The sequence below is a fragment of the Nerophis lumbriciformis genome, linkage group LG28 (genome assembly GCF_033978685.3).
Source record: "Nerophis lumbriciformis linkage group LG28, RoL_Nlum_v2.1, whole genome shotgun sequence".
NCBI lineage: Eukaryota > Metazoa > Chordata > Actinopteri > Syngnathiformes > Syngnathidae > Nerophis > Nerophis lumbriciformis.
In genome coordinates, this window is record NC_084575.2 from 4,646,965 (window position 1) to 4,674,434 (window position 27,470).

Consider the following 27,470-nt stretch of genomic DNA (forward strand, 5'->3'; position numbering starts at 1 on the left):
GTCCCTTACCTCGCCCACGCCTCCTACCACTCCGTCCTGCATGAAGCTGAGGAGCCACGACTCGTCTCGCTCTGATCAGGCAACTTATCATTTAAAGGGGTCATATAAGCTACTGTTTATTTACCAAAATAAGTTGTATGTCTTTGTTTTGAAAATGTACAAGTTTTTTTTTATTTTCAGAATGTTAAAATAGTTGTACCGGGGGTGGAGAGGGAAAGAGCTGGTTACTTGTTTCTCTCGCGAGATCTTACAAGACTGCGCGCGAAGCAAACAGGGCGAGGATAAAGCAAGATGGCGTCTGACGGTGAAGACGTTATTGCAGTCGTCACAGTTCAGTGTTCTTAATCTGTGCGTCCATGTACACATATATGTCCTTTATTACACTCTATTAAATAGAGTCATAATAACTGTTTGTATATTAGTCTGAGCGCACTTCTCGAGCTAGCTTAGCTCGCTAGTTAGCTTAGCTTGTTAGCTGCTAACAAAGAGAGATGAAAACACATCGCTAAGCAGAGATCAAGTGTGAGTGTAAAGTGTTGTGATTGTGTGAAAATGTGCGAAAGAACCATAGCAGAGTACGAGGAGGAACTTTGTCCAACAAAAGAGGAGAAGGAGCGACAACATGAAAAACATCAAGTTGTGTTACACACAACAGGTTTGTTTACTTCTTACTCTCACATCTTTACTAACTTTATATTTATTATGAACACTTTTCTTCAATAGATTGTCTATAGGAAGATGAATTGTCATGTGAGGATGTTCAGACACACAATATTTATGAGAGGTTGATGTTCCTCTCAGTTTGTAACAAAGTGTATCAACATGTTTACACAAAACTCACACAGTCACCGGGGGAATATTCCAGAGAGCAGGTTAAGTGCAAACTCCTGAGTATGTAAAGCTCCAGAGTTTGACCTCCAAAAATAAGAGAGGTTAGACAAAGTCAGTTACCATGGTAACTGACGCTGTAAACCTAGCCTGCTAGCTGGCAGGTTTGACAAGTTATTTATGTGTGTAAAAGCTATACTGACCTGTTATTTCCTTCATATTGGTGCAGCCATTAACCTACTACAACACCTGCTACATCCACCTACTCAGTGGCCTAGTGGTTAGAGTGTCCGCCCTGAGATCAGTAGCTTGTGTCATACCAAAGACTATAAAAATGGAACCCATCACCTCCCTGCTTGGCACTCAGCAATTGGGGGTTAAATCACCTTTAAAAAATATTCCCGGGCGCGACCACCGTTGCTGCTCACTGCTCCCCTCACCTCCCAGGGGGTGATCAAGGGTGATGGGTCAAAAGCAGAGAACAATATGGCCACACCTAGTGTGTGTGTGACAATCATTGGTACTTTGACTTTTGTGAAAAGTGAAATGTCTTAAAGTCGCTTAAATTTGTCTTTAACCAAGAAACACTAAGTTTTATCCAGTTACTCGATTAATCGAAAACATTTCCAGTAGAACACTTGATTAATAACATTTTCAATAGCCACAGCCCTATATTTCATGTATGATTTAATATTTAGCATGTAGGAGTTAAAATGTGTTTTGTTGGTGTCCTGTAGACATCCATCAGCTGATTGGACACCAAGAAGAATGTCTCCCTCATCTGCAGGGGGATAGTTTCACTTTAGAGGATCCACAGCCCTCACATTTGAAAGGGGACGAGGAGGGAGAGTGTGTTGTAGGGCAGGAGGAGGATGATGTCAGCAAGTTTCCACTGACTGTTGTCTCTGTGAAGACTGAAGAGCATGAAGACAAAGCACCTGAGTCCTCACAGCTTCATCACAGTCCAAGTAAGCACAACATCCACATATCATCTAATACAATGTTTGTGACACATGTTCATCCGGGGGCCACATTTATGACTAAAGATGGAGATATACTTGCTTTTTAACACCACCATTTAAAAATGAATGCTCATCAATCATCAACAGTGTAATTGCTGGGGTGTAACCATGTGACCTAGAGGCCGCCCTCCTTACCTCACGTGGTCAAATGAAGGCAAATATTCAATATGGCTACTGTTTATTTACCTTTAGCAGCCCACATGTCAGCATATTTCAAAGGTTTAGTGGTGAAGATAAAGGCCTACTGAAATGCGATTTTCTTATTTAAACGGGGATAGCGGTTCCATTCTATGTGTCATACTTGATCATTTCGCGATATTGCCATATTTTTGCTGAAAGGATTTAGTAGAGAACATCGACGATAAAGTTCGCAACTTTTGGTCGCTGATAAAAAAAGCCTTGCCTGTACCGGAAGTAGCAGACAAGTTGCGTGACGTCACAGGTTGTGGAGCTCCTCACATCCACACATTGTTTACAATCATGGCCACCAGCAGCGAGAGCGATTCGGACCGAGAAAGCGACAATTTCCCCATTTATTTGAGCCATGATGAAAGATTCGTGGATGAGGAAAGTGAGAGTGAAGGACTAGAGGGCAGTGGGAGCGATTCAGATAGGGAAGATGCTGTGAGAGGCGGGTGGGACCTGATATTCAGCTGGGAATGACTAAAACAGTAAATAAACACAAGACATATATATAATCTATTAGCCACAACACAACCAGGCTTATATTTAATATGCCACAAATTAATCCCGCATAACAAACACCTCACCCCTCCTGTTCATATAACCCGTCAATACAACTCAAACACCTGCACAACACACTCAATCCCACAGCCCAAAGTACCTTTTACCTCCGTAAAGTTCATACAGCACATATATATCCCCAAAGTTACGTACGTGACATGCACATAGCGGCACGCACCTACGGGCAAGCGATCAAATGTTTGGAAGCCGCAGCTGCATGAGTACTCACGGTACCGCATCTGCGCATCCAACTCAAAGTCCTCCTGGTAAGAGTCTCTGTTGTCCCAGTTCTCCACAGGCCAATGGTAAAGCTTGACTGTCATCTTCCGGGAATGTAAACAATAAAACACCGGCTGTGTTATCCGGCACACCAGTCAAGGGGTGCATTCTACGGCGGGGGTGCGTTATCCGGCACAACACCTGCCGCAATACACCGCTTCCCACCTACAGCTCTCTTCTTTGCTGTCTCCTTTGTTCATTGAACAAATTGCAAAAGATTCACCAAAAACAGACGACTTAATAGCTGGCCACCATGCTGTCCCAAAATGTCCTCTACAATCCGTGACGTCACGCGCAGGCGTCATCATACCGAGACGTTTTCAGCAGGATATTTCGCGCAAAATTTAAAATTGCACTTTAGTAAGCTAACCCGGCCGTATTGGCATGTGTTGCAATGTTAAGATTTCATCATTAAAAGATAAACTATCAGACTGCGTGGTCGGTAGTAGTGGGTTTCAGTAGGCCTTAAGATAAGAGGTGTATACCATGTATCATTTTTTTTTAGTACTGGTTCCTAATTATGTCGTCCATGAGGACCGTGAAGATTCTGGACTAACGACACAACTATTTGTATTTTTAATTCCAGCTGACTGACGTAACTATGACACGTTGTCACATTGAGTTCAGCTGCCGCTGCTACACATTAAAATCAGCTTTGAATAATGACAAATAAGGAAGCAACAACACGCAAAAGTGTGATGTGTGTGTTATTGACAAGAAGATGACATAACTGCATTTCACCTTGCACTGCACACATAGTTGACTTCTTTAAGACTTCAAATAAACAGCTGTTTTTTCTTTTGTTTGTATTTTTCTTTATTTAACCAGGTAAAAATCCCATTGAGTTCAAATATCTATTTTCCAAGGGAGACCTGACCAAGAGGGCAGCAGCAAGGTTACATTAAAAACAGTAAACAACACATAAAACATGACATTTACAACATTAAAACTTGCTGACATAACACATGTGCATACAGACAAGGTAGACTGCAATCCTTTCACAGAAGCTTTAAACTCATTCAATGTAACAAGGGTTTGAAGTTGAATATTGGATTGTAGGTTATTCCAAGCCTTCGCTGCTGAAAACCTAAATGCTTTCTTGCCCAGTTCAGTTCTTACTTTGGGGACGACAAATTGCAGAACATGCATTGAACGAAGATTGTGACGTCCTTGTTTCTTTGTTAAAAGACAAGACAGATAAGGTGGGGTGATACCCAGAATGGTTTTGTAGATGAACACATACCAATGATTGAGGCGTCGAGCACATAAAGATGTCCAGTTAACCATTGAGTATAACACACAATGGTGAGTAAGTTAACCATTGAGTATAACACACAATGGTGAGTAAGTTAACCATTGAGTATAACACACAATGGTGAGGAAGTTAACCATTGAGTATAACACACAATGTTGAGTAAGTTAACCATTGAGTATAACACACAATGTTGAGTAAGTTAACCATTAAGTATAATACACAATGGTGAGTATGTTAACCATTGAGTATAACACACAATGGTGAGTAAATTAACCATTAAGTATAACACACAATGGTGAGTAATGGTGAGTAAGTTAACCATTGAGTATAACACACAATGGTGAGTAAGTTAACCATTGAGTATAACACACAATGGTGAGTAAGTTGGTGATGAATCTCAGTGCCTCGTGGTACACACTATCCAGCTTGTGGAGACAACCAGCAGTAGCATTCATGTACAACACATCTCCATAGTCAATAACAGGTAAAAAGGTTGTTTCCACCAATTTCTGTTTCACAGTAAAAGAAAAGCAAGACTTGTTTCTATAATAAAATCCCAGTAAAAGTTAGTTGTTTTTTTACAACATACTGAATGTGCTCCTTAAAACTCAAGTGGTCATTAATTAAAAATCCTAAATACTTAAAAGAAGATACTAACAAAATGTGTTGCCCATTTCTTGTTCAAATGTTCTCACACAGTGCTGATCTTACAGTTTTTGATGTGGTAAAGAACATACACTTTGTTTTCTCTGCATTTAAAAACAGTTGAAGATAGCAAAGTTGTTCTTGTACTCTGTCAAATGCATGTTGTAGATATTTAAAGGCCTCAGCAGGAGTGGGTGCTGTGCAGTATATGACAGTATCATCAGCGTAGGAATGGAAAGATGAGTTCGGAATATTCTGTCCAAGATTATTAATTATTATTTAATAATGGGCCCAACACAGAACCTTGAGGGACACCCTTTTTCACTTGCAGTATGTCCGAGAAGGAATCTTCTATGTGAACAGCCTGCGTTCTACTTGTGAGGTCATTTGCAAACCCTCCAACTGCTTGCTGAGAAAAACCAATAGCTGAAAGACGTTTGAATAAAATGACATGATCAACAGTATCAAATGCCTTTGAAAAGTCAATAAAGAGGGACAGACAGCACTGCTTCTTGTCAAGAGCTTCAGTTCCATTATTTATAAACTTCATAGCAGCAGTAACAGTACTGTGGTTTCTGCCAAAACCTGACTGAAATGGTGACAGAATAAAGTTGGTTGTTTATCTGTTCACTGATAAGGGATTCAAGCACTTTTGCCAGAACAAAGAGTTTAGAGATCGGTCTGTAATTATTTAGATTACTAGGGTCACCTCCTTTTAATAGGCGGATTAGCAGCATTACGCTCATGCAATACATCTGACAGGTCCGATGTAAACCACTGATTGTCACGTCCTTTAACCATAACTTTTCTAAAAGGGGCATGTTTGTTCACTATACTCAAGAAGTTTTCGTGAAAATATTTCCAAGCCAGTTCAACATTATCAAAAAGAGCAATTCTATCCCAATTAAAAAGATGCAAGTCATGTAAAAAAGCTTGCGTGTCAAATAATTTCATACTACGTTTTTCAAGAAGACGAGGCTTGCTTTTAGGTATCCTTGTGTCTCGCACTACTGCAATCACACAATGATCACTCACATCATTAGGGAAAACACCAGATGCAACACATTTAAAGGGCATATTTGTTAGAATTAAGTCAATGAGTGTAGCTTTTTGAGGGCATTTAGGATTAGGTCTTGTAGCTGAGTTAATTAATTGTGTTAAATTTAGAGATTCACACTGTGCTTTCAAAGAGTCAGACACAGATGTGAGCCAGTCCCAGTTTAAATCACTATTTCCTTGTATTTCAGTTGAGACAGAAGCATTACAAGAGTAGATAGGGAATTAGTAGGGGCAGATGGAGGCCTATAACACCCCACTACCAATATGTGGTGATTTCTAGCTAATTCGATTTAAAGTGCTAACAGTTCAAGTTCTTTACTTACTGATTCAGAGAGCACTAATTTAACATCAAACCTCTGCTTAATATATATGGCCACTCCACCACCTTTTCTTTGTCGGTCAGTACGATAGACATTATAGCCATGAATGTAAATATTTGTATCAAGCACAGATTGTTTAAGCCAAGTTTCAGATAAGACTACAATATCAGCATTTGTTGAGTTTATCCAGATCTTTATCATATCCAGTTTAGGGAGTAAACTCCGAACATTGATATGAATAATCCCAAGACCAGATCTAGTTTTAAAATCCGCAGGTGTAAGACATTGTGTAGGTGTATCAGGGCCTGGATTAGTCTCAACATTTCCTGAGAGCAATAACAATAATATAACTAAACATTTGCGTTTAAAGTTACCATCTTTTGAGTCGGTCTTTAATCTGTGAAAGTAAGTGCTCACAATAGGGGAGGATGCAGTAATGTTGACGTGATCTCTCAAAACAAGGAAACAATAAGAACGAATGGATTCTACCATAGTATGCAGCCATTTTGTTTTGTCCAAAGTCACAGAAATCTTCAACTGAGATAAGGCCGAGGTTATTTTGTAGCTGCCACTATGATGAATTGTCAAATGATCAAATATGTCAAACTGTGCATCTTGAAGTAGCATAGCTCGTGAGTGGGGGTGACCAGACCCATTTGGGACACCAGTAAAACCACACAAAAGTATAAAACACAATATAATAATATGTGACATAGTGAGAGGAGAAGTTCCACTCGTTTTACCACTTTTGAAGATGTTAGCAGACATGGCTAAAGACTAGCAACCAAGGCCGACGGGTGGAAGCCTGTAGACAAAGCCAATGGTTGGAGGCAAACAGCAGGTCGATGGAAGGCTAGTAGGCAGGTCGATGGTGGAAGGCTCGCAGGCAGGTCGATGGTGTAAGGCTGGTAGACAGGCCGATGGTGGAAGGCTAGCAGGCAGGCCGATGGTGGAAGGCTAGAAGGCAGGACGGTGGTGGAAGGCTGGTAGGCAGGTTGATGGTGGAAGGCTAGCATGCAGGTCGATGGTGGAAGGCTAGCAGGCAGGTCGATGGTGGAAGGCTAGTCGGCAGGTCGATGGTGGAAGGCTAGCAGGCAGGTCGATGGTGGAAGGCTAGCAGGTAGGTCGATGGTGGAAGGCTAGTAGGCAGGTCGATGGTGGAAGGCTAGCAGGCAGGTCGATGGTGGAAGGCTAGCAGGCAGGTCGATGGTGGAAGGCTAGCAGGCAGGTTGATGGTGGAAGGCTAGCAGGCAGATCGATGGTGGAAAGCTAGCAGGCAGGTCGATGGTGGAAGGCTAGTAGGCAGGTCGATGTTGGAAGACTAGTAGGCAGGTCGATGGTGGAAGACTAGTGGCGCGGTTGGTAGATTGGCCGTGCCTGAGGGTTCCTGGTTCAATCCCCACCTTCTAACAACCTAGTCACGTCTGTTGTGTCCTTGAGCAGGACACTTCACCCTTGCTCCTGATGGGTCGTGGTAAGCGCCTTGCATGGCAGATCCCGCCATCAGTGTGTGAATGAGTGAATGAGACGGGATGAGTTTGCTAAGTACAAAAATGAGTCGAAATTTTTGAATGAAAGAAACTGCTGTTCTAAATGTGTCCTCTAGATGTTGCAATAGCAATTCTTTGTATCTTTGTAGATGATGCTACATATGTAAAACACAACTAAAACACATGATGTTAGCGCACCAGTCGGGGAAAATGAGCAAACTACATCAATAACATCCTGTAATTTGATTTTGATATTATTTATTTATCTTGATCGATTGAAAATGAACACCAATGAGTTGACTGATGAACATTATCACATAATTGATTCTGAAAGTGTAAAAAAGGACAACTAAAGATAGAATACTATTGTATGTAAAAAAAACAACATGATTTGTACATTTTCAGAATGTGTTTGTTCTATTTTTAAACAAAGAAAACAATCTGCAGTTGTCTTTATTTTTACGTTATCTTGCCGTAATTTTACCAGTCCAGCCAACTTGGAGTAGATCTTCCTCCATGTGGCCACCCATCTAAAATGAGTTTAAACACCCCTGGCCGAGTTCTTCCTGCGAAAAGCAGAAATGAAAAAAAAAATCTAATTAGGAAACGGAATAGATCCCTAAAGATTTGTTGAGTAATATCAAGGATTGTCCTTCGGTGGCGTTCCCAGACATGTGGAACTATCTTGAGTTCTAGACGTCATTCTACACCACAAATTATGGTTAAGTTTAGAGATAAAGTTTAGGTGTCATAGACCGTATACAGAAAAAAATATATACACACTTTATATCAGTGAGTGTAATGTTAAGAATGCCTCAATCAATGCTGCCTTGTACTTATAAAAAAAACTTGCTCCTCATCAAATTTCCAAGTCTGTTTTTGTACTTACTTTTGAATGAATTTTAGTGGCTGGGACAAAAGGAAGTATTCCCCGTGTTTTTATTGGTTGTTTTGCTACACTCTTTTAACACAACACACGAAAGAACATAAATAATGTCATTGTGTTAACAGTATCAGTCCAAAACTATTTATATTCTCTCTTTATCTTATTTACTTATTTACCCAACAGACGTTCAACAGCCCCTTCACATTAAAGACGAAGAGGATGATCCACAGCCCACTTACATTAAAGAGGAAGAGGAGGATCCACAGCCCACCTACATTAAAGAGGAAGAGGAGGATCCACACATGAAAGAGGAAGAGGAGGGAGAGTGCGTTGTAGGGCAGGAGGAGGATGATGTCAGCAAGTTTCCACTGACTGTTGTCTCTGTGAAGACTGAAGAGCATGAAGACAAAGCACCTGAGTCCTCACAGCTTCATCACAGTCCAAGTAAGCACATATCATTTTATTCTCAGGGCATTCAATCCATCACAACTGGACTGTTCACTTTGTCTTAGAAGACTCATCCAAGTAGGCTAATCACTTCATGCTCATACACTTCAAGTCTTAAATCTAATCATTGGAATTTATAGGGGAACTGCACTTTTTGGGGGAATTTTGCTATCGTTCACAATCATTATAAAAGACATGATGGTGGATATATTAAAAAAATAAAATAAAAATCACATTCTAACTAGGGCTGGGCGATATGGCCTTTTATTAATATGTGGATGTGTTAAGGCCATGTCGCGATACAACATATATATGTGGATATGTTTAGGCCATGTCACAATACACCATATATATGTGGATATGTTTAGGCCATGTCACGATATACCATATATATGTCGATATGTTTAGGCCATGTCACGATATACCATATATATGTCGATATGTTTAGGCCATGTCACGATACACCATATATATGTGGATATGTTTAGTCCATGTCACGATACACCATATAAACGTGGATATGTTTAGGCCATGTCACGATATACCATATATATGTGGATATGTTTAGGCCATGTCACGATACACCATATATATGTTGATATGTTTAGGCCATGTCACGATACACCATATATATGTCGATATGTTTAGGCCATGTCACGATACACCATAAATATGTGGATATGTTTAGTCCATGTCACGATGCACCATATAAATGTGGATATGTTTAGGCCATGTCACGATACACCATATATATGTGGACATTTTGCCTTAGCCTTGAATGAACACTTAATGTATATAATCACAGCAGTATGATGATTCTATGTGTCTACATTAAAACATTCTTCTTCATACTGCATTAATATATGCTACTTTTAAACTTTCATGCAGAGAAATCACAACTAAGTCAATTTAGCAAAAGTGTATTTATTAAACAGTTATTAAGCAGTGGCACAAACATTCATGTAATTTCCAAACAGAAAGTTCAAGATTGTCAGAGACATTTTAAAACAAGCTATTAGTGCACTTTTGTGCATGATGTCACTAAGATGACATATCATAACAATACTAAATTAAAGTGCACTTTTTGTACAGAACGCCACTACAATAGTTTAAAACAAATAAAGTGCACTTTTGTGCATGATGTCACACAAGATCTTTCAATAAGTGTCAAATAAAAATGAGCTGCATAATAGGAAATCAAATAGTGTATGTCCTTCACTATGTGGTAGGTTCCTGCGGACGTTATCTCCTCCTGTTGTTGACTATTTGTTTCATACGGTGTTGATCTGGAAATGGTTGCTTGGGCATTTTGTGGGTGTGGCACAGAACGGAGATGTTGACATGCGGAGTTTCAAGCACTCTTCATTCTCTAGCGGGTGACTTTTCAAATGATGCTACATTAGCTGTGCTGCTACTTTTTGTAGCAACGCTTTTGCCGCATACTTGTTCACCATCTACCCGCTTGAAACCAAACCACCGCCAGACGATGGACCCCCTGCTGTTTGTCTTGGGAATTAAGTATTCCTTAATTTGTTACCAGATTGGCACCTTCTTTCTCTCGTATTACCACTAGCACCACAGCAAACGTTACCATGCCGCTACCTGTCTGCTCCGTGAGAGCGTATGACGTTGCACACGTGACAGTATGTGACGTATGTAAGAAGGTGCACTTGTTTTATGTCTCTGTGAGAAGGAGAGACAAGAAAGAGTGAGAAGAGCCTGTAGTGTAATGCCTGCAGCTAAAAGCAACTGTGTGAGAACGTTTACTCCAATATCACCATATAGTCATTTTCTTTATCGCACAGAGACAAACCCACGATATATCCAGTATATTCCATATATCACCCAGCCCTAATTCTAACTCATAAATGTAAATAAAAGTCCACTTGCAATGGAGCCAATGGGAGGTCCTCTATAACCATCCAAAATACACCAACAATACTCCATTTGCATTTTGTGGCTTGAATGTCCACCAAGTGTTAGTTGACTTGAGTTTATTTGGAACATGCAAGCATACAACATGATACATCACACATGCATGCATACAACATGATACATCACACATGCATGCATACAACATGATACATCACACATGCATGCATACAACATGATACATCACTATTTCCAATTTGTCTTTTCAACATGTTGGAAAAGGAGTAGGAAGAAGCAGAGCTTATTTAATCCTACCCCTTTTCTTTTACATAACAGTTGCTAACACCTTTTGTTCACTTCCTGTTCTCAATGTATTCACAATATACTCCATAAGTAATCACAATAAAAATAAATAAATAATAATGAGTGAAGTAAGTTATATTTCATATGGTGAGATGAGTAAGATGATGTAGAAAATGAATGATGGATGAAATAAATTGAGAATGTTTATCTTCTTCTTTGTACTTTGTAAACACTTTAAGTGTGAAGAGTTTCTTGAAGTGGATCATATTAGTACATTGTTTGATTGCTTTGCTTCATCCATTCCATCATTTAATTCCACATACTGATATACTGAAGGTCTTAAGTGTTGTACGTGCATACAAATGTTTTAAATTACATTTTTCTCTAAGATTATGTTTCTCCTCTTTTGTTGAGAATTGTTGTACATTCTTGGCTAGCAGGTTATAGTTTGCTTTGTGTATCATTTTAGCTGTTTGCAAATTCACTATGTGGTGGAATTTCAGTATTTTTGATTCAATAAATAAAGTGTTTGTATGTTGTCTATATCCAACATGATGTATTATTATAACTGATCTTTTTGTAACACAGTTAATGAATGAAGTGTACTTTTGTAGTTATTTCCCATATTTCTACACAATAAGTCAGATATGTAACACTAGTGAGCAGTAGAGAATATGAAGTCATTTTTGGTCTAGAACATGTTTTGCTTTATTCATTATTGACGTGTTTCTTGCTACTTTATGTTGTATATTTTTTACATGAGATTTCCAGTTCAATTTATCATCAATTATTATACCTAGACATTTTGAATCATTAAAACGTTCAACTATTTGGTTCATATTGTCATTTTTTGTATTTCCATGTAGAAAGTACTGGGGGTAATCTTTCTTAGCAGCATTTTTAATGATGCTATTTAGGATGCCCCATGTTGCTCTCATGTTGTTTCTGTTCTTCTTTAATAATTGTCTGTAGTATTCCTTCTTACATGTTCCTAGTATACCAATTAGCTTGTTTTTATATTTATTATACTTATTTTCTGCCTCTATAGATGTCTGTGTTATTAATATTCCATATCATGTCTTTTTTTTGTGACAAGCATTTTTCAGTCCTTTTGTCATCCATGGTTGGTTGTTTTTATTTTGCTTCTTACTAACTTCTTTCCATGGACAACATAAACATTGATATTATACATGTGGGCCAATATATATATATATATATATATATATATATATATATATATATATATATATATATTTGATGTGGCAAGCTACTTTTGCAGTGTAGCTTGTAGTGTAGCGTGCTACAATTCTCTGAGGATAGCTTAGCTCCATTTAATTGAGAGCAACTTGTAGCTTAGCTTACTACATTGTCCAGGTAGCTTGCCCATCACTGTCTATTTGGCCTAGCTCACATGTCAATAGTTTGAATACTGCAAACTTCAATACAGTAACACCTCATTTGTTCTGCAGACGTCCAGCGGGTGTCAGCGGGGAGTCATGAAGAGGAGTGGCACACCAGTGTGGGACAGAAGGAGCTACAGGCCCCCTCCCACATTAAAGAGGAGCAGCTTCATGATGAAGATGAAGCTCAGTCCTTACAGCTTCATCACAGTCAAAGTGAGGAGAACAGAGGGGCGGAGCTTGTAAGTCAACACATCACAGAAGCTGATGGAGAGCATTGTGAAGATATCAAGTCAGAACCAGACAGCATCTTTGCTCCACTGTCAGACATGGACCACATGATGTCACACTCTTCTGATCACAGTGACCACATCCAAAAACCTTTGGAGAGTAAAAATGACTCTAAAGGTGATACGAGACATCACACTAACAACAAACACTTTGACTGCTCTGAATGTGGGAAATTATTTAGAAAGAAGAGTCATTTTACACAACACATGAGAACACATACTGGAGAGAAACCTTTTACTTGCGCTGTTTGTAAGAAGAGTTTCTCCAGAAAGGAACAAATGACCATACACATGAGAACACACACTGGAGAGAAACCTTTTACTTGCTCTGTTTGTGCTAAAAGATTCAACACTAAGAATGACATGATATTACACATGAGAACTCACACAGGTGAGAAACCTTTTACTTGCTCTGTTTGTAAGAAGAGTTTCTCCACAAAGCGTAACATGACCAGACACATGAGAGCACACAATGGAGAGAAACCTTTTGCTTGCTCAGCTTGTGCTAAAAGATTCAACTTTAAGAGGACAATTATATTACACATGAGAACACACACAGGTGAGACACCTTTTACTTGCTCTGTTTGTAAGAAGAGTTTCTCCAGAAAGGGTGACATGACCACACACTTGAGAACACACACTGGAGAGAAACCTTTTGCTTGCTCAGCTTGTGCTAAAAGATTCAACACTAGGAAGAAAATTAAATTACACATGAGAACACACACTGGAGAGAAACCTTTTACTTGCTCTGTTTGTAAGAAGAGTTTCTCCAGAAAGGAACAAATGACCACACACATGAGAATACACACTGGAGAGAAACCTTTTACTTGCTCTGTTTGTAAGAAGAGTTTCTCCAGAAAGCAAATCATGACCACACACATGAGAACACACACTGGAGAGAAACCTTTTGCTTGCTCAGCTTGTGCTAAAAGATTCAACACTAAGAAGAAAATTATATTACACATGAGAACACACACTGGGGAGAAACCTTTTGCTTGATTAGTGTTAAAATAATTATGTATATATTATCACACTAAATTTAGTATCCTTAAAGTCTGTTGCTTTAGTTATTAGTTATTGTGCTCAAGATAGACTTTTCTATTTGTGCAAGGACAAAAACTTCTTGTCTGAGGGGTGGCCTCAGCCACAGATGTTATCTTTGTTTTAGCCCGCTAAACGCCAAGGAGTTCAAGGACCTCAACGAAGATAAGACGACAACGCGCAGACGAAGCAGAGACTTTAAGTACCTCAATGAAGATAAGATGACAACACGCAGACGAAGCGGAGACAAGGCGAAATTACAAGGCCCCCACCACATTCTGTCACGTATTGTGCGTCCTGGACCTGCTTTGCATAGTATATGTGACCACTCCTTTTAGAGGCGGCCTCAGTGATGTTGACTGTGGAACTCTTGAATAAATAGAGGGACGCGGGAGCTGAACCTTAGAGCGTAGGGCGAGACTGTGACTAAGTGTGCAGCTCCATGGGTTCTCCTCATGAGCTAAATTGAACTCTGTCTCTGCTTGATTCCTTGCTTCTTGTCTGAAGAATATATGTCATCAGTGTTTGAACCTGACACTCAGCTTGTGCTAAAAGATTCAACACTAAAAAGGATCTTATATTACACATGAGAACACACATAGGTGAGAAACCTTTTACTTGCTCTGTTTGTAAGAAGAGTTTCTCCAGAAAGCAAATCATGACCAGACACATGAGAACACACACTGGAGAGAAACCTTTTGCTTGCTCAGCTTGTGCTAAAAGATTCAACAATCAATCAATCAATCAATGTTTATTTATATAGCCCTAAATCACAAGTGTCTCAAAGGGCTGCACAAGCCACAACGACATCCTCGGTATAGCCCACATAAGGGCAAGGAAAAACTCACCCCAGTGGGACGTCGATGTGAATGACTATGAGAAACCTTGGAGAGGACCGCATATGTGGGTAACCCCCCCCCCCCCCCCCTCTAGGGAGACCGAATGCAATGGATGTCGAGTGGGTCTAACATAATATTGTGAGAGTCCAGTCCATAGTGGATCCAGCATAACAGTAAGAGTCCAGTCCACAGTGGGGTCAGCAGGAAACCATCCCGAGCGGAGACGGGTCAGCAGCGCAGAGATGTTCCCAACCGATATACAGGAACGAATGATAAAGGAACTTATATTACACATGAGAATATACACAGGTGAGAAACCTTTTACTTGCTCTGTTTGTAAGAAGAGTTTCACCAGAAAGCGTGACATGACCAGACACATGAGAACACACACTGGAGAGAAAAAGTTTAGTTGCACTGTGTGTGATAAGATGTTCAGGTTTAAGTATCAGGCCAGTAGACACAAGTGTGTAACAGTCATGGAAGCTGCAGGGATTTAAAAACACTTAAAGGGGAACATTATCACAATTTCAGAAGGGTTAAAACAATTAAAAATCAGTTCCCAGTGGCTTATTTTATTTTTCGAATTTTTTTTTCAAAATTTTACCCATCACGCAATATCCCTAAAAAAAAACTTCAAAGTGCCTGATTTTAACCATCGTTATATACACCCGTCCATTTTCCTGTGACGTCACATAGTGATGCCAACACAAACAAACATGGTGCATAGAACAGCAAGCTATAGCGACATTAGCTCGGATTCAGACTCGGATTTCAGCGGCTTAAGCGATTCAACAGATTACGCATGTATTGAAACGGATGGTTGTAGTGTGGAGGCAGGTAGCGAAAACCAAATTGAAGAAGAAACTGAAGCTATTGAGCCATATCGGTTTGAACCGTATGCAAGCGAAACCGAGGAAAACGACACGACAGCCAGCGACACGGGAGAAAGCGAGGTTGAATTGGACGATGGCCTTCTAACCAACGATTGGTATGTGTTTGTTTGGCATTAAAGGAAACTAACAACTATGAACTAGGTTTACAGCATATGAAATACATTTGGCAACAACATGCACTTTGAGAGTGCAGACAGCCCATTTCAGGCGCGCTAAGAACATATATTTTTCCAGGATTTCAGCACTCAGGTTAACCATACCTAAATAGACACAAAATACTGCATTACACAAGACTACCCGAATGTACTCGAATGATTGAAAACAATAAATGTTTTTAAGCTAAATTATTGGTAAACACAGTTTATGTATAATAATTTACGTAAAACCGCGAGTAATGAATAAAGTTTTCATCAATTCATATATTCTGTAGACATACCCTCATCCGCTCTCTTTTCCTGAAAGCTGATCTGTCCAGTTTTGGAGTTGATGTCAGCAGGCCAGGGAAGCTAGGGTCGATATTCTTCTCTTGATCATCTTCGGTGGCATAAGGGACGGTGTGAGCCAAGACATCCAGGGGGTTTAGCTCCCTCATCTGCGGGAACAAACTGCCGCCATTGCTTGCCGTGCTACCGAGGTCCTTTGTCCCTGAATTTCTCACACACTCCGGCAGATTCAATGGGGGTCTGGCGGCAGATTTCTTTGACTTTATGGTTGGAAATGCATCTGCTTTGAGTGTCGCAGGATATCCACACATTCTTGCCATCTCTGTCGTAGCATAGCTTTCGTCGGTAAAGTGTGCGGAACAAACGACTGACCATTTCGTCGGCTTTACCCACACCCTCGTATTTTGAACAAATTTCGTCCAATTTCTTGCCACTTTCACATCTTTGGGCCACTGGTGCAACTTGAATCCGTCCCTGTTCGTGTTGTTACACCCTCCGACAACACACCGACGAAAGTGAGAAAATGGCGGATTGCTTCCTGATGTGACGTCACGTTGTGACGTCATCGCTCCGAGAGCGAATAATAGAAAGGCGTTTAATTCGCCAAAATTCACCCATTTAGAGTTCGGAAATCGGGCAAAAAAATATATGGTCTTTTTTCTGCAACATCAAGGTATATATTGACGCTTACATAGGTCTGGTGATAATGTTCCCCTTTAAATTAGTGGTAAAAGTGCAATATAATAACACAATTTCAGAATGATTTCCTTGTTAAAATCTCACAATTCATGAGATTTTTATCTAAAATTATAATTTTCGGGGCTTGTTGGTCTAGTGGTATGATTCTTGCTTAGGGTGCGTAAGGTCCCAGGTTCAATTCCTGGACAAGCCCTTAACAGTGATTTAAAACTCTTAGCTTAATTTTCCAAACTGCACACAATGAAGGGATCAATGAAAATGTATAAAATCAAATACAGTGGTAGCTCAATTTACGAGCTCTAATTGTTTTAGGACAGAGCTTGTAACACTTGGTTCTTTTTTGCAGGAAAATAGCCATACCTTTAAATTAGTGGTAAACGTGCAATATACTAACCCAGTTTCAGAATGATTTCCCTGTTAAAATCTCACAATTTGTAAGACTTTTTGTTGAAACATGTTTTTGCGGTTTATGTTGGTCGAGTCGTATGATTCTCGCTTAGGGTGCAAAAGGTCCAGAGCTTGTAACCTTTAGTTCTTTTTTGCATGGAAATAGCCATACCTTTAAATTAGTGGTAAAAGTGCAATATACTAACCCAGTTTCAGAATGATTTCCCTGTTAAAATCTCACAATTCATGAACATTTTTGATGAAACTTGTTTTTTCGGGGCTTGTTGGTCTAGTCCAGGGGTCGGCAACCTTTACCACTCAAAGAGCCATTTTGACCAGTTTCACAAATTAAAGAAAACAATGGGAGCCACAAAAACCTTTTGAAATTTAGAATGAAATAACACTGCATACAAAGTTGTTGTTTTTTGCTTTGTGCTATGTATAAACCAAGGGTCTCAGACACGCAGCCATCACCTTAATATGAAAATTGAATGTTTGTTAGCGCGGCCCGCCAGTTTTATATGAATGGCGCTTGACAGCGTCATACTTTTCAACCCTCCCGATTTTTCCGTCAGACTACGAATTTCAGGGCAACTGATGTGTGGGGGAGCAGGGTTGGGGTGGGGGCGGGGTTTGGTGGTAGCAGGGGTGTATAATGTAGCCCGGAAGAGTTAGGGCTGCATGGGATTCTGGGTATTTGTTCTGTTGTGTTTATGTTGTTTTACGGTGAAGATGTTCTCCCGAAATGTGTTTATCATTCTTGTTTGGTGTGGGTTCACAGTGTGGCGCATTATTAGTAAGAGTGTTAAAGTTTTTTATACCGCCACCGTCAGTGTAACCTGTGTGGCTGTTGACCAAGTATGCCTTGCTGTCACTTGCGTGTGCAAGTAGAAGATGCATACAACAAAGGGCTGGGCTGGCACACGCTGTTTGTACAGATTGTAGAGGGCGCTAAATGCTGTACCAACATGGCACGCCCTTATTATTATTGTTAGGGTGAAAATTGGAGAATATTAATCCCGGGAGTTTTCTGCGAGAGGTACCGAAATCCGGAAATCTCCCAGGAAAATCGGGGGGTTCAGCAAGTAAGCTGCTGAGCCGCATCAGAGTGATCAAAGAGCCGCATGCGGCTCCGGAGTTGCGGGTTGCCGACCCCTGGTCTAGTCGTATGATTCTCGCTTAGGGTGCGAGAGGTCCCTGGTTCAATTCCCGGACAAGCCCTTAACAGTGCTTTTCAATCAATCAATCAATCAATCTTTATTTATATAGCCCTAAATCACAAGTGTCTCAAAGGGCTGCACAAGCCACAACGACATCCTCGGTACAAAGCCCACATACGGGCAAGGAAAAACTCACCCCAGTGGGACGTCGATGTGAATGACTATGAGAAACCTTGGAGAGGACCGCATATGTGGGTAACCCCCCCCCCCCTCTAGGGGAGACCGAAAGCAATGGATGTCGAGTGGGTCTGACATAATATTGTGAGAGTCCAGTCCATAGTGGATCCAACATAATAGTAAGAGTCCAGTCCATAGTGGGGCCAGCAGGACACCATCCCGAGCGGAGACGGGTCAGCAGCGCAGAGATGTTCCCAGCCGATGCACAGGCGAGCGGTCCACCCCGGGTCCCGACTCTGGACAGCCAGCACTTCATCCATGGCCATAAAAGTGCAGTAACAGGTTGTTTCCCCAGATAAAATATAAACTTTTTTGAGAATTTGGTAACTGTTGCCGTAGGGCTTGTTGGTCTAGTGGTATGATTCTCGCTTAGGGTGCGAGAGGTCCCGGGTTCAATTCCTGGACAAGCCCTTAACAGTGATTTAAAAGTCTTAGCTCAATTTTCCAAACTGCACACAATGAAGGGATCAATGAAAATGTATAAAATCGAATACAGTGGTAGCTCAATTTACAACCTTTAATTGTTTTAGGACAGAGCTTGTAACCCTTAGGTCTTTTTTGCAGGAAAATAGCCATACCTTTAAATTAGTGGTAAAAGTGCAATATACTAACCCAGTTTCAGAATGATTTCCCTGTTAAAATCTCACAATTTGTAAGACTTTTTGTTGAAACATGTTTTTGCGGTTTATGTTGGTCGAGTCGTATGATTCTCGCTTAGGGTGCAAAAGGTCCAGAGCTTGTAACCTTTAGTTCTTTTTTGCATGGAAATAGCCATACCTTTAAATTAGTGGTAAAAGTGCAATATACTAACCCAGTTTCAGAATGATGTCCCTGTTAAAATCTCACAATTCATGAACATTTTTGATGAAACTTGATTTTTCAGGGCTTGTTGGTCTAGTCCAGGGGTCGGCAACCTTTACCACTCAAAGAGCCATTTTGACCAGTTTCACAAATTAAAGAAAACAATGGGAACCACAAAAATCTTTTGAAATTTAGAATGAAATAACACTGCATTCAAAGTTTTTTTTTTTGCTTTGTGCTATGTATAAACCAAGGGTCTCAGACACGCAGCCATCACCTCAATATGAAATTTGAATGTTAGTGCGGCCCGCAAGTTTTATATGAATGGCGCTTGACAGCGTCATACTTGGCAGACTACAAATTTCAGGGCAACTGTTCTCTCGAACGTGCCGTGATGGTACAGCATTTAGTGCCCACTACAACCAGCGTGCCGGCCCAACCACACGTTGTACGGGGCTTTTACTTGCTCACGTAAGTGACAGCAAGGCATACTTGGTCAACAACTACACAGGTTACACTGACGGTGGAGGTATAAAAAACTTTAACACTCTTACAAATAATGCGCCACACTGTGAACCCACACCAAACAAGAATGACAAACACATTTCGGTAGAACATCTGCACCTTAACACAACATAAACACAACAGAACAAATACCCAGAATCCCATGCAGCCCTAACTCTTCCCGGCTACATTATACACCCCCGCTACTAAACCCCGCCCACCTCAACCGACGCACGGAGGAGGGGGGGGGGGGGGGTTGATGTGTGGGGGAGCAGGGTTGGGGTGGGGGCGGGGTTTGGTGGTAGAAGGGGTGTATAATGTAGCCCGGAAGGGTAAGGGCTGCATGGGATTCTGATTTCCCTGTTAAAATCTCACTATTCATGAGATTTTTATCTACAATTATATTTTTTGGGGCTTGTTGGTCTAGTGGTATGATTCTCGCTTAGGGTGCGAGAGGTCCCGGGTTCAATTCCTGGACAACCCCTTAACAGTGATTTAAAACTCTTAGCTCAATTTTCCAAACTGCACACATTCAAGGGATTGATTGATTGAGACTTTTATTAGTAGGTTGCACAGTGAAGTACATATTCCGTATAATTGACCACTAAATGGTAACACCCCAATAAGTTTTTCAACTTGTTTAAGTCGGGGTTCATATATATACTAACGTCATAATACAGTCATCACACAAGAGAATCACATTGAATTATTTACATTATTTACAATCTGGGGTCTGGAGGGGGGGGGGTTTGGCTTGCATTCATTTTGTGGTCTGAAAACAAACTGAGAAAGTGTTACAGAAAAAACTTCAAGACACTGACGGGATTTGAGCCCAACATCTCCTATTTAACAAACAGGCACCTTGACTGACAGCTACAGCGCCTTGAACAGCATGGGATTTCAACACGATGTCTATAACCCTACACTGAATTAATGATAGCCAATTTGAGGCGATAGCATTGATTATCAGTAATTTACATTAGTTTAAACAAGCATGGCTTGAAAGTTATGTTGCAAACGTTTTAACTAGAAACTTTTTTGCAAATTTAGAGAAGGACATGGGCTGTACAAGAAAACCCTCAAACCCTCGTGCTCGCGTCAAGATTTCGTCCCTGGGTGGGCTTGAACCACCATCCTCTCAGTTAACAGCCGAACGTGCTGACCGATTGTCATTGTCTTTGGATGGACGTAACTAGAAGTATACTGATTCAGCCTTTGGTGAGTCCAATACGTCCTTTGGATGGAATGCCTGCATTTTGCGGTTGTCACAAACATTGCTTTTGTCCCTTATGAATATTAGTTAAAATGTAATAAAAGCAACAGAATACATTGGCCGGAAATCGGACCCGGGTATCCCGCGTGGCAGGCGAAAATTCTACCACTGAACCACCAATGCCTGTGGAGTAAAAGAGATTTATGAACTCGGTTAAGAGGAAGAACGTTTGAAATGCGGGCTGCGACAGACAAAACATGCTACAAAGTAGAACACATTCTACGTGCACAAGGGATTTAACAACGTTTACAAAAGGCAAGAAATGCAATGCAGCTAATAACAGCAATAAGACTAGCGAGCACCATGTTTTCCATTGGCTGAAAATCAAATTGTAAGTTTTGATGTTGGCCTTGCTTTCAAATTAAGAACCAGTCAAATAGTCACCTGAAACCTAAATCATAGCAGAGGATGGTTTCAATCCATCGACCTCTGGGTTATGGGCCCAGCACGCTTCCGCTGCGCCACTCTGCTGTCTTAATCTCCAGGATGCTTACTCTGGTGAATATCCAGACAAACTACTTGTAACAAAGTGATTTGGAACCCATCTGAAGTAGTGTTTCTTTCTGAGTCCTGGTTCAATCCACATTTAAAATGGCATTTTTTGGAAGAAAACATTGCAGTAAACATCAAACTCTGTGGATCCATTGGGATTTTATTCAAAATGAATAGAATTTGGCTTGCATTCATGTGGTTTGAAAACAAACTGAGAAAGTGTTACAGAAAAAACTTCAAGACACTGACGGGATTTGAGCCCAACATCTCCTATTTAACAAACAGGCACCTTGACTGACAGCTACAGTGCCTGGAACAGCATGGGATTTCAACACGATGTCTATAACCCTACACTGAATTAATGATAGCCAATTTGAGGCGATAGCATTGATTATCAGTAATTCACATTAGTTTAAACAAGCATGGCTTGAAAGTTTTGTTGCAAACGTTTTAACTAGAAACTTTTTTGCAAATTTGAGAGAGAGAGAGAGAGAGAGAGAGAGAGAGAGAGAGAGAGAGAGAGAGAGAGAGAGAGAGAGAGAGATCAGAAAGCATAAGAAAAAATATCTACATTTGATTATTTACATTTGATTATTAAGAATGAAAGAGTTAAAGACTTGCTTCAACAACACTACTTTGCAACAAAGAAATGCTATAAACAAAAAGCTGCTACATGCGTCTTGTCATTTTATCTGCAGTGTTTACAATTAAAACTGACTTCTTTTCAATTTGGACTCAAAACTCACGTTTTCCAGTCTTCGTCAAAAGGCCACCCTTCAAAAGTTTGTAACCTATTCTCCCAAAAGTACATCGTAAATGTTTCACTTTCGTTAAAAAGCTCCATTTGGGCTCGATTTAAAAGCCGGATAAAAGTTGTACAAATGGCAAAAAAAAAACATGCAAAGCGAATTGAAATATGACAGTTTTCTTGAAAATGTTTTGATTGGATAGTTTTCTTCTTCATGGTTGAGCCACACAAGTGCTGGTGCGGCCTACGCCACCTTGTGGTTGTCTTGCCCAACTGTTGAAGAAAAACATGTAAATACTACAACTAACATTTGATGCAATAAATCAAAGTCCCTTTATTTTGCATACTGAGAGACAATATCAATAATTGTATGATGGAAACTCCTCATGAACGCTACTTCCGCTTCCTAGTCTAGCAACACAACGCCATCAAGTGCTTGATTGGCGTCAACATTGAAGTAACAACAATACTATAGTTTAAGTATTTCAAACAATAAATCAAAGCAAAATTCTTTCTTTAATCTACTAATATGAGTTGTAATGATCAGTTTATTCTCCAGAGGAGTCAATGTGTCAAGCATAATAACATCACATCCTGTATGCCATATCAAAATAAAGACAACACCACAGTAAGAGACAAAATAAAGACTTGATGACGCGACTACCGCTAAATGCAAACTGCTATTGGTCAGAATTTGAGGCGCGGGAAACAGTGGTGGTCTCTCTTCCGCTGTAAATAAAGATGGAAGGAAGGAGTTTGCTTATTTATCACAGTGGTGTATTGTGAAAGTGGGCTCCTTACTACGGAATCATGTCTTTCTCAGTACCGGAGACAACCAAGTGTATGTCTTTAACTCCCAGGACAGAAATCTGAAGGCCACTATTAGATGATACACACACCATTTGGCATTTGTTTCCGCATGTAGCGACAAACTGCTTCTCTCCGCCTCTTCCCTTTTCAAGGTTGGGAAAAGACTTTTCTTGCTTCATTTGTTTGTGTGGTGGTAGAAGATGATGCCCTCTCAGTCTCTGCAGCTCATTGACAAGTCAGGTGGGAAGGCTTTTTGTCCAAAATAGTCCAAGATCCTTTACATGCTTTTTTTGTCCCAACTGAAGCACGCCCAAATAGCCAGGACCAGGTCAAAGATTTTTTCTAAAAAGGGCCTTTTCTTTTCTCCCCCCCTCATTCTCGAGGCGGCGTTTAACGGTAAGGGGGAGAAACTTTTTTGTTTTGTTTTGTTTTTTAACCTCAGAAAAACACGAAAAAAGATTGTTATCATTACCGATTTTAACATGAAAGAAAAGCTGGACTCAAGTTGTGCACGAAAACTTTTTTTCTGTCACCGAGCGTAAAGTCGGCAAAGTTGTTGGAGCCCCCCCCCCCTACCACATTTTTCGAAAACTTTTCTTTTTTTTTGGGCGAGTGAGGTTTTGTACAAATATTAAAAAAGAAGAGGAAAGAATGGCGAAGGACAGTCGTAAGGGGGGACCCCGGACCAAAGAGGAAAGGGGACCGTCGCGGGGGGGCCAACGTTTCTCACATTTGTTTTTTTTCCCAAACTCCTTCCATCAACCCCAACCCGGGATTGAACGGGCCGAAGGATACTTCCTGGTTTCGACGAGAGGAAGCAAGTCGGCTGCAAAGAAAATGCAAATTAAAGCTTTTACATTGAAAACCCCGTCGCCGAAATGTTTTTCCGGAAAAAGATAAAGGAAAGAAGAAAGCGTCCTTTTGCAATGACGTTTAGGATGAAATAGGCTGGCATCATCATTACCACTTGTGGTCCCCTCCAAGGTTTCTTCCATTCCAAATATCCACCGCGCCCAGCAAAAGCCTTCCATCTTTTCAGGACCAAAGCCTTGAAAACAACTCACATCTCTTTTTGTCATCTTACACACGTGACTTACACACAACATGTATCACGTGACTTACACACAACATGTATCACGTGACTTACACACAACATGTATCACGTGACTTACACACAACATGTAACACGTGACTTACACACAACATGTATCACGTGACTTACACACAACATGTATCACGTGACTTACACACAACATGTATCACGTGACTTACACACAACATGTATCACGTGACTTACACACAACATGTAACACGTGACTTACACACAACATGTATCACGTGACTTACACACAACATGTATCACGTGACTTACACACAACATGTATCACGTGACTTACACACAACATGTATCACGTGACTTACACACAACATGTATCACGTGACTTACACACAACATGTATCACGTGACTTACACACAACATGCATCACGTGACTTACACACAACATGTATCACGTGACTTACACACAACATGTATCACGTGACTTACACACAACATGTATCACGTGACTTACACACAACATGTATCACGTGACTTACACACAACATGTATCACGTGACTTACACACAACATGTATCACGTGACTTGGTGGGACCTGATATTCAGCTGGGAATGATTAATATAGTAAATAAACACAAGACGTGTATAACTATTAGCCACAAGACGATCAGGTTCGTATTTAATATGCCACAAATTAATCCCGCATAACAAACACCTCCCCCCTCCCGTCCATATAACCCGCCAATACAAAACCATACACCCGCACAAAACACTCAATCCCACAGCCCAAAGTACCATGCACTTTCCCGAAGTTCATACAACACATATATTTCCCCAAAGTCCCCAAAGTTACGTCCGTGACATGCACATAGAGGCATGCACGTACGGGCAAGCGATCAAATGTTTGGAAGCCGCAGCTGCGTACTCACGGTACCGCGTCTGCGCATCCAACTCAAAGTCCTCCTGGAAAAAGAGTCTGTTGTGCCGGTTCTCCACAGGCCAATGGAAAGTCCACAAAAAAGGTAAAAAATGAGGATTCTTCCAAGAAGTGGCTCCGTAGCAAAAACGCTGGGTCTGACAGGTGCTCCTATGGTTTATGACGTCAATTTCCGCTTCCGCCCGGTCTGATAGCACCGGATGCCTTTTATATCCCCACATATTTTTAAGTTACATTTTTAATATTAACATGATTATTTGATACGCCTGTAACAGTTTTTAACAAGTAAATGGATGACATAATAAGTATATATATATATATATATATATATATATATATATATATATATATATATATATATATATATACATATATATATATTTATTTATTTTCCCAGCTGAGCACAAGTTAACTGTGACTGGCAATATTCATTATATATATACGCCTCGATGGACCCCTATGGCCATTACAAGCATCCAAGAAAAGGAAAGTGAACTGTGAAATTTGACACGGTAAGCCAAACATTGACTGGATGCTTGATCCAAGCCACTTAACCGCAGTGACCATCATGAAAGATAAAGATGGTACATTTCAACATGATAGGACCTGCCGCTATGAATATTACTGAGTTACCTGTTACATCTCAGGGCAACAGGTGTGTACTTGTGGTTAGGGACTACTTTAAACGCTATGTCAACCTTTTCCAGCGTGCCTTTACAGTAGCAACATGTATGTTTGAGGACTATATCAGACAAGATGGGTTGCCAGAGTGTAGTCACACAGACCAGGTAGGCAATTTGAGTCAGACCTTGTAAAACACTTTGTAAAACCTTGCTGGAACAGTTACCTCTACTGCCCCCCAGTGGCCGTTGGAAAGGATGCATACATTTAGTGTTGCAGTTTTGTCTTGTCCTTTGTGTCCCAGATGAAGTGGTTCGTGGCTCGGGGGAGGATAGGCGGGGCATTAGCTCAGCAACATTCTTCTTTTCTTTTCTTTGTCACAAGAACTTTGCTGACAAAGTGCAAGTGTTTGTGGGCGTTACTGTACATGTTGGTATTGATCACACCAACCAGTAAATACAGGGAAAGTTTTCAAGATCATTAAATGATTTTGACTATCATTTTGTGAACAATATAAACATATATGAACACAACAATGTAAGACATTGAGTCTATAAAATCTGCTACACCTCCCTGATACCGAAGTACATGTCAAACTACTTCCTTAACATAAATGACCGCCATAACCACAACACCAGGGGGAGCTCCACTAACCACGTTAAACCCAGATTCCGAACTAGCAAAGGTCTTAACTCATTCTCTTTCTATGCCACATCAATGTGGAATGCGCTCCCAACAGGTATAAAAGAAAGGGCATCTCTATCCTCCTTCAAAACCGCACTAAAAGTTCACCTCCAGGCAACTTCAACCCTAAACTAACACCCTCCCTGGATTGTTAATAATCAAATGTAAACAATCAAATGCAGATACTTTTTCTTATGCCTTCTGATCTCTCTCTCTCTCTCTCTCTCTCTCTCTCTCTCTCTCTCTCTCTCTCTCTCTCTCTCTCTCTCTCTCTCTCTCTCTCTCTCTCTCCATATCCTACCAACTCAGACCTACACTGTTTCAATATCCATTTCTCTGTTCTCAATTGTTGATGATTGATGATAACAACCAAACCTAACCCCCCCCGACCCCCCTTCCACTCCCCGGATTGTAAATAATGTAAATAATTCAATGTGATTATCTTGTGTGACGACTGTATTATGATGATAGTATATATCTGATAGTATACATCTGTATCATGAATCAATTTAAGTGCACCCCGACTTAAACAAGTTGAAAAACGTATTTGGGTGTTACCATTTAGTGGTCAATTGTACGGGATATGTACTTCACTGTGCAACCTACTAATAAAAGTCTCAATCAATCAATCAAAAAAACATAGTAACAATGTTGTGTATTTACTGGCATCGTCCTCTAGAGGTCACTGATGTGTGCTCCTTTCCAGAGTCGTGTAGAGAGAGAGTTTGGCCAACCCGGGTTCAGAGTTGGTGTCTAACAAGGTGCCCTGTAGTCACCTGAGAGGATTTGACCAATTAGAGAGCGTATGGCCAGGCAGTCTCCCAAATGATTGGTTAAAAACCCTTCACGTGACTACAGGGTGCCATGTTGGACACCAACTCCAAAACCCTGTTGGCTATACTCTCTCTATACTCTTTCTGCCCCTTTCTGGCCTCGGATGACACTCACTACGTCACATAAGGCAGTGTGAAAGTTACGTCCCTCGATAAAACATGTCTGTGTT

The 27,470-nt window shown here is 40.5% G+C and overlaps 1 protein-coding gene and 1 non-coding gene across 2 annotated transcripts; both read left to right on the forward strand.

Moving 5' to 3' along the window:
• The first annotated feature begins 438 nt into the window (after window positions 1–438).
• LOC140680157 (uncharacterized) lies at window positions 439–27,427 on the forward strand. Its single transcript, XM_072916532.1, has 6 exons — window positions 439–655; window positions 1,566–1,796; window positions 8,712–8,972; window positions 12,620–12,690; window positions 27,174–27,212; window positions 27,326–27,427. The coding sequence occupies exons 1-6, from the start codon at window positions 553–555 to the stop codon at window positions 27,425–27,427; spliced, it is 807 nt and encodes a 268-aa protein (XP_072772633.1). The 5' UTR covers window positions 439–552.
• On the forward strand, window positions 18,879–18,950 carry trnap-agg (transfer RNA proline (anticodon AGG)). The gene has a single exon. It is a non-coding gene; the product is annotated as a tRNA-Pro (tRNA).
• Window positions 27,428–27,470: the final 43 nt, after the last annotated feature.

Coding starts and splice junctions, on each gene's coding strand:
- LOC140680157 (XM_072916532.1), top strand. CDS start 553: ATGTGCGAAAGAACCATAGCAGAGTACGAGGAGGAACTTTGTCCAACA. Junction 8,973..12,619: donor ACAGCTTCATCACAGTCCAA/GTAAGCACATAT, acceptor TTTGTTCTGCAG/ACGTCCAGCGGGTGTCAGCG. Junction 12,691..27,173: donor TGGGACAGAAGGAGCTACAG/GCCCCCTCCCAC, acceptor GCTCCTTTCCAG/AGTCGTGTAGAGAGAGAGTT.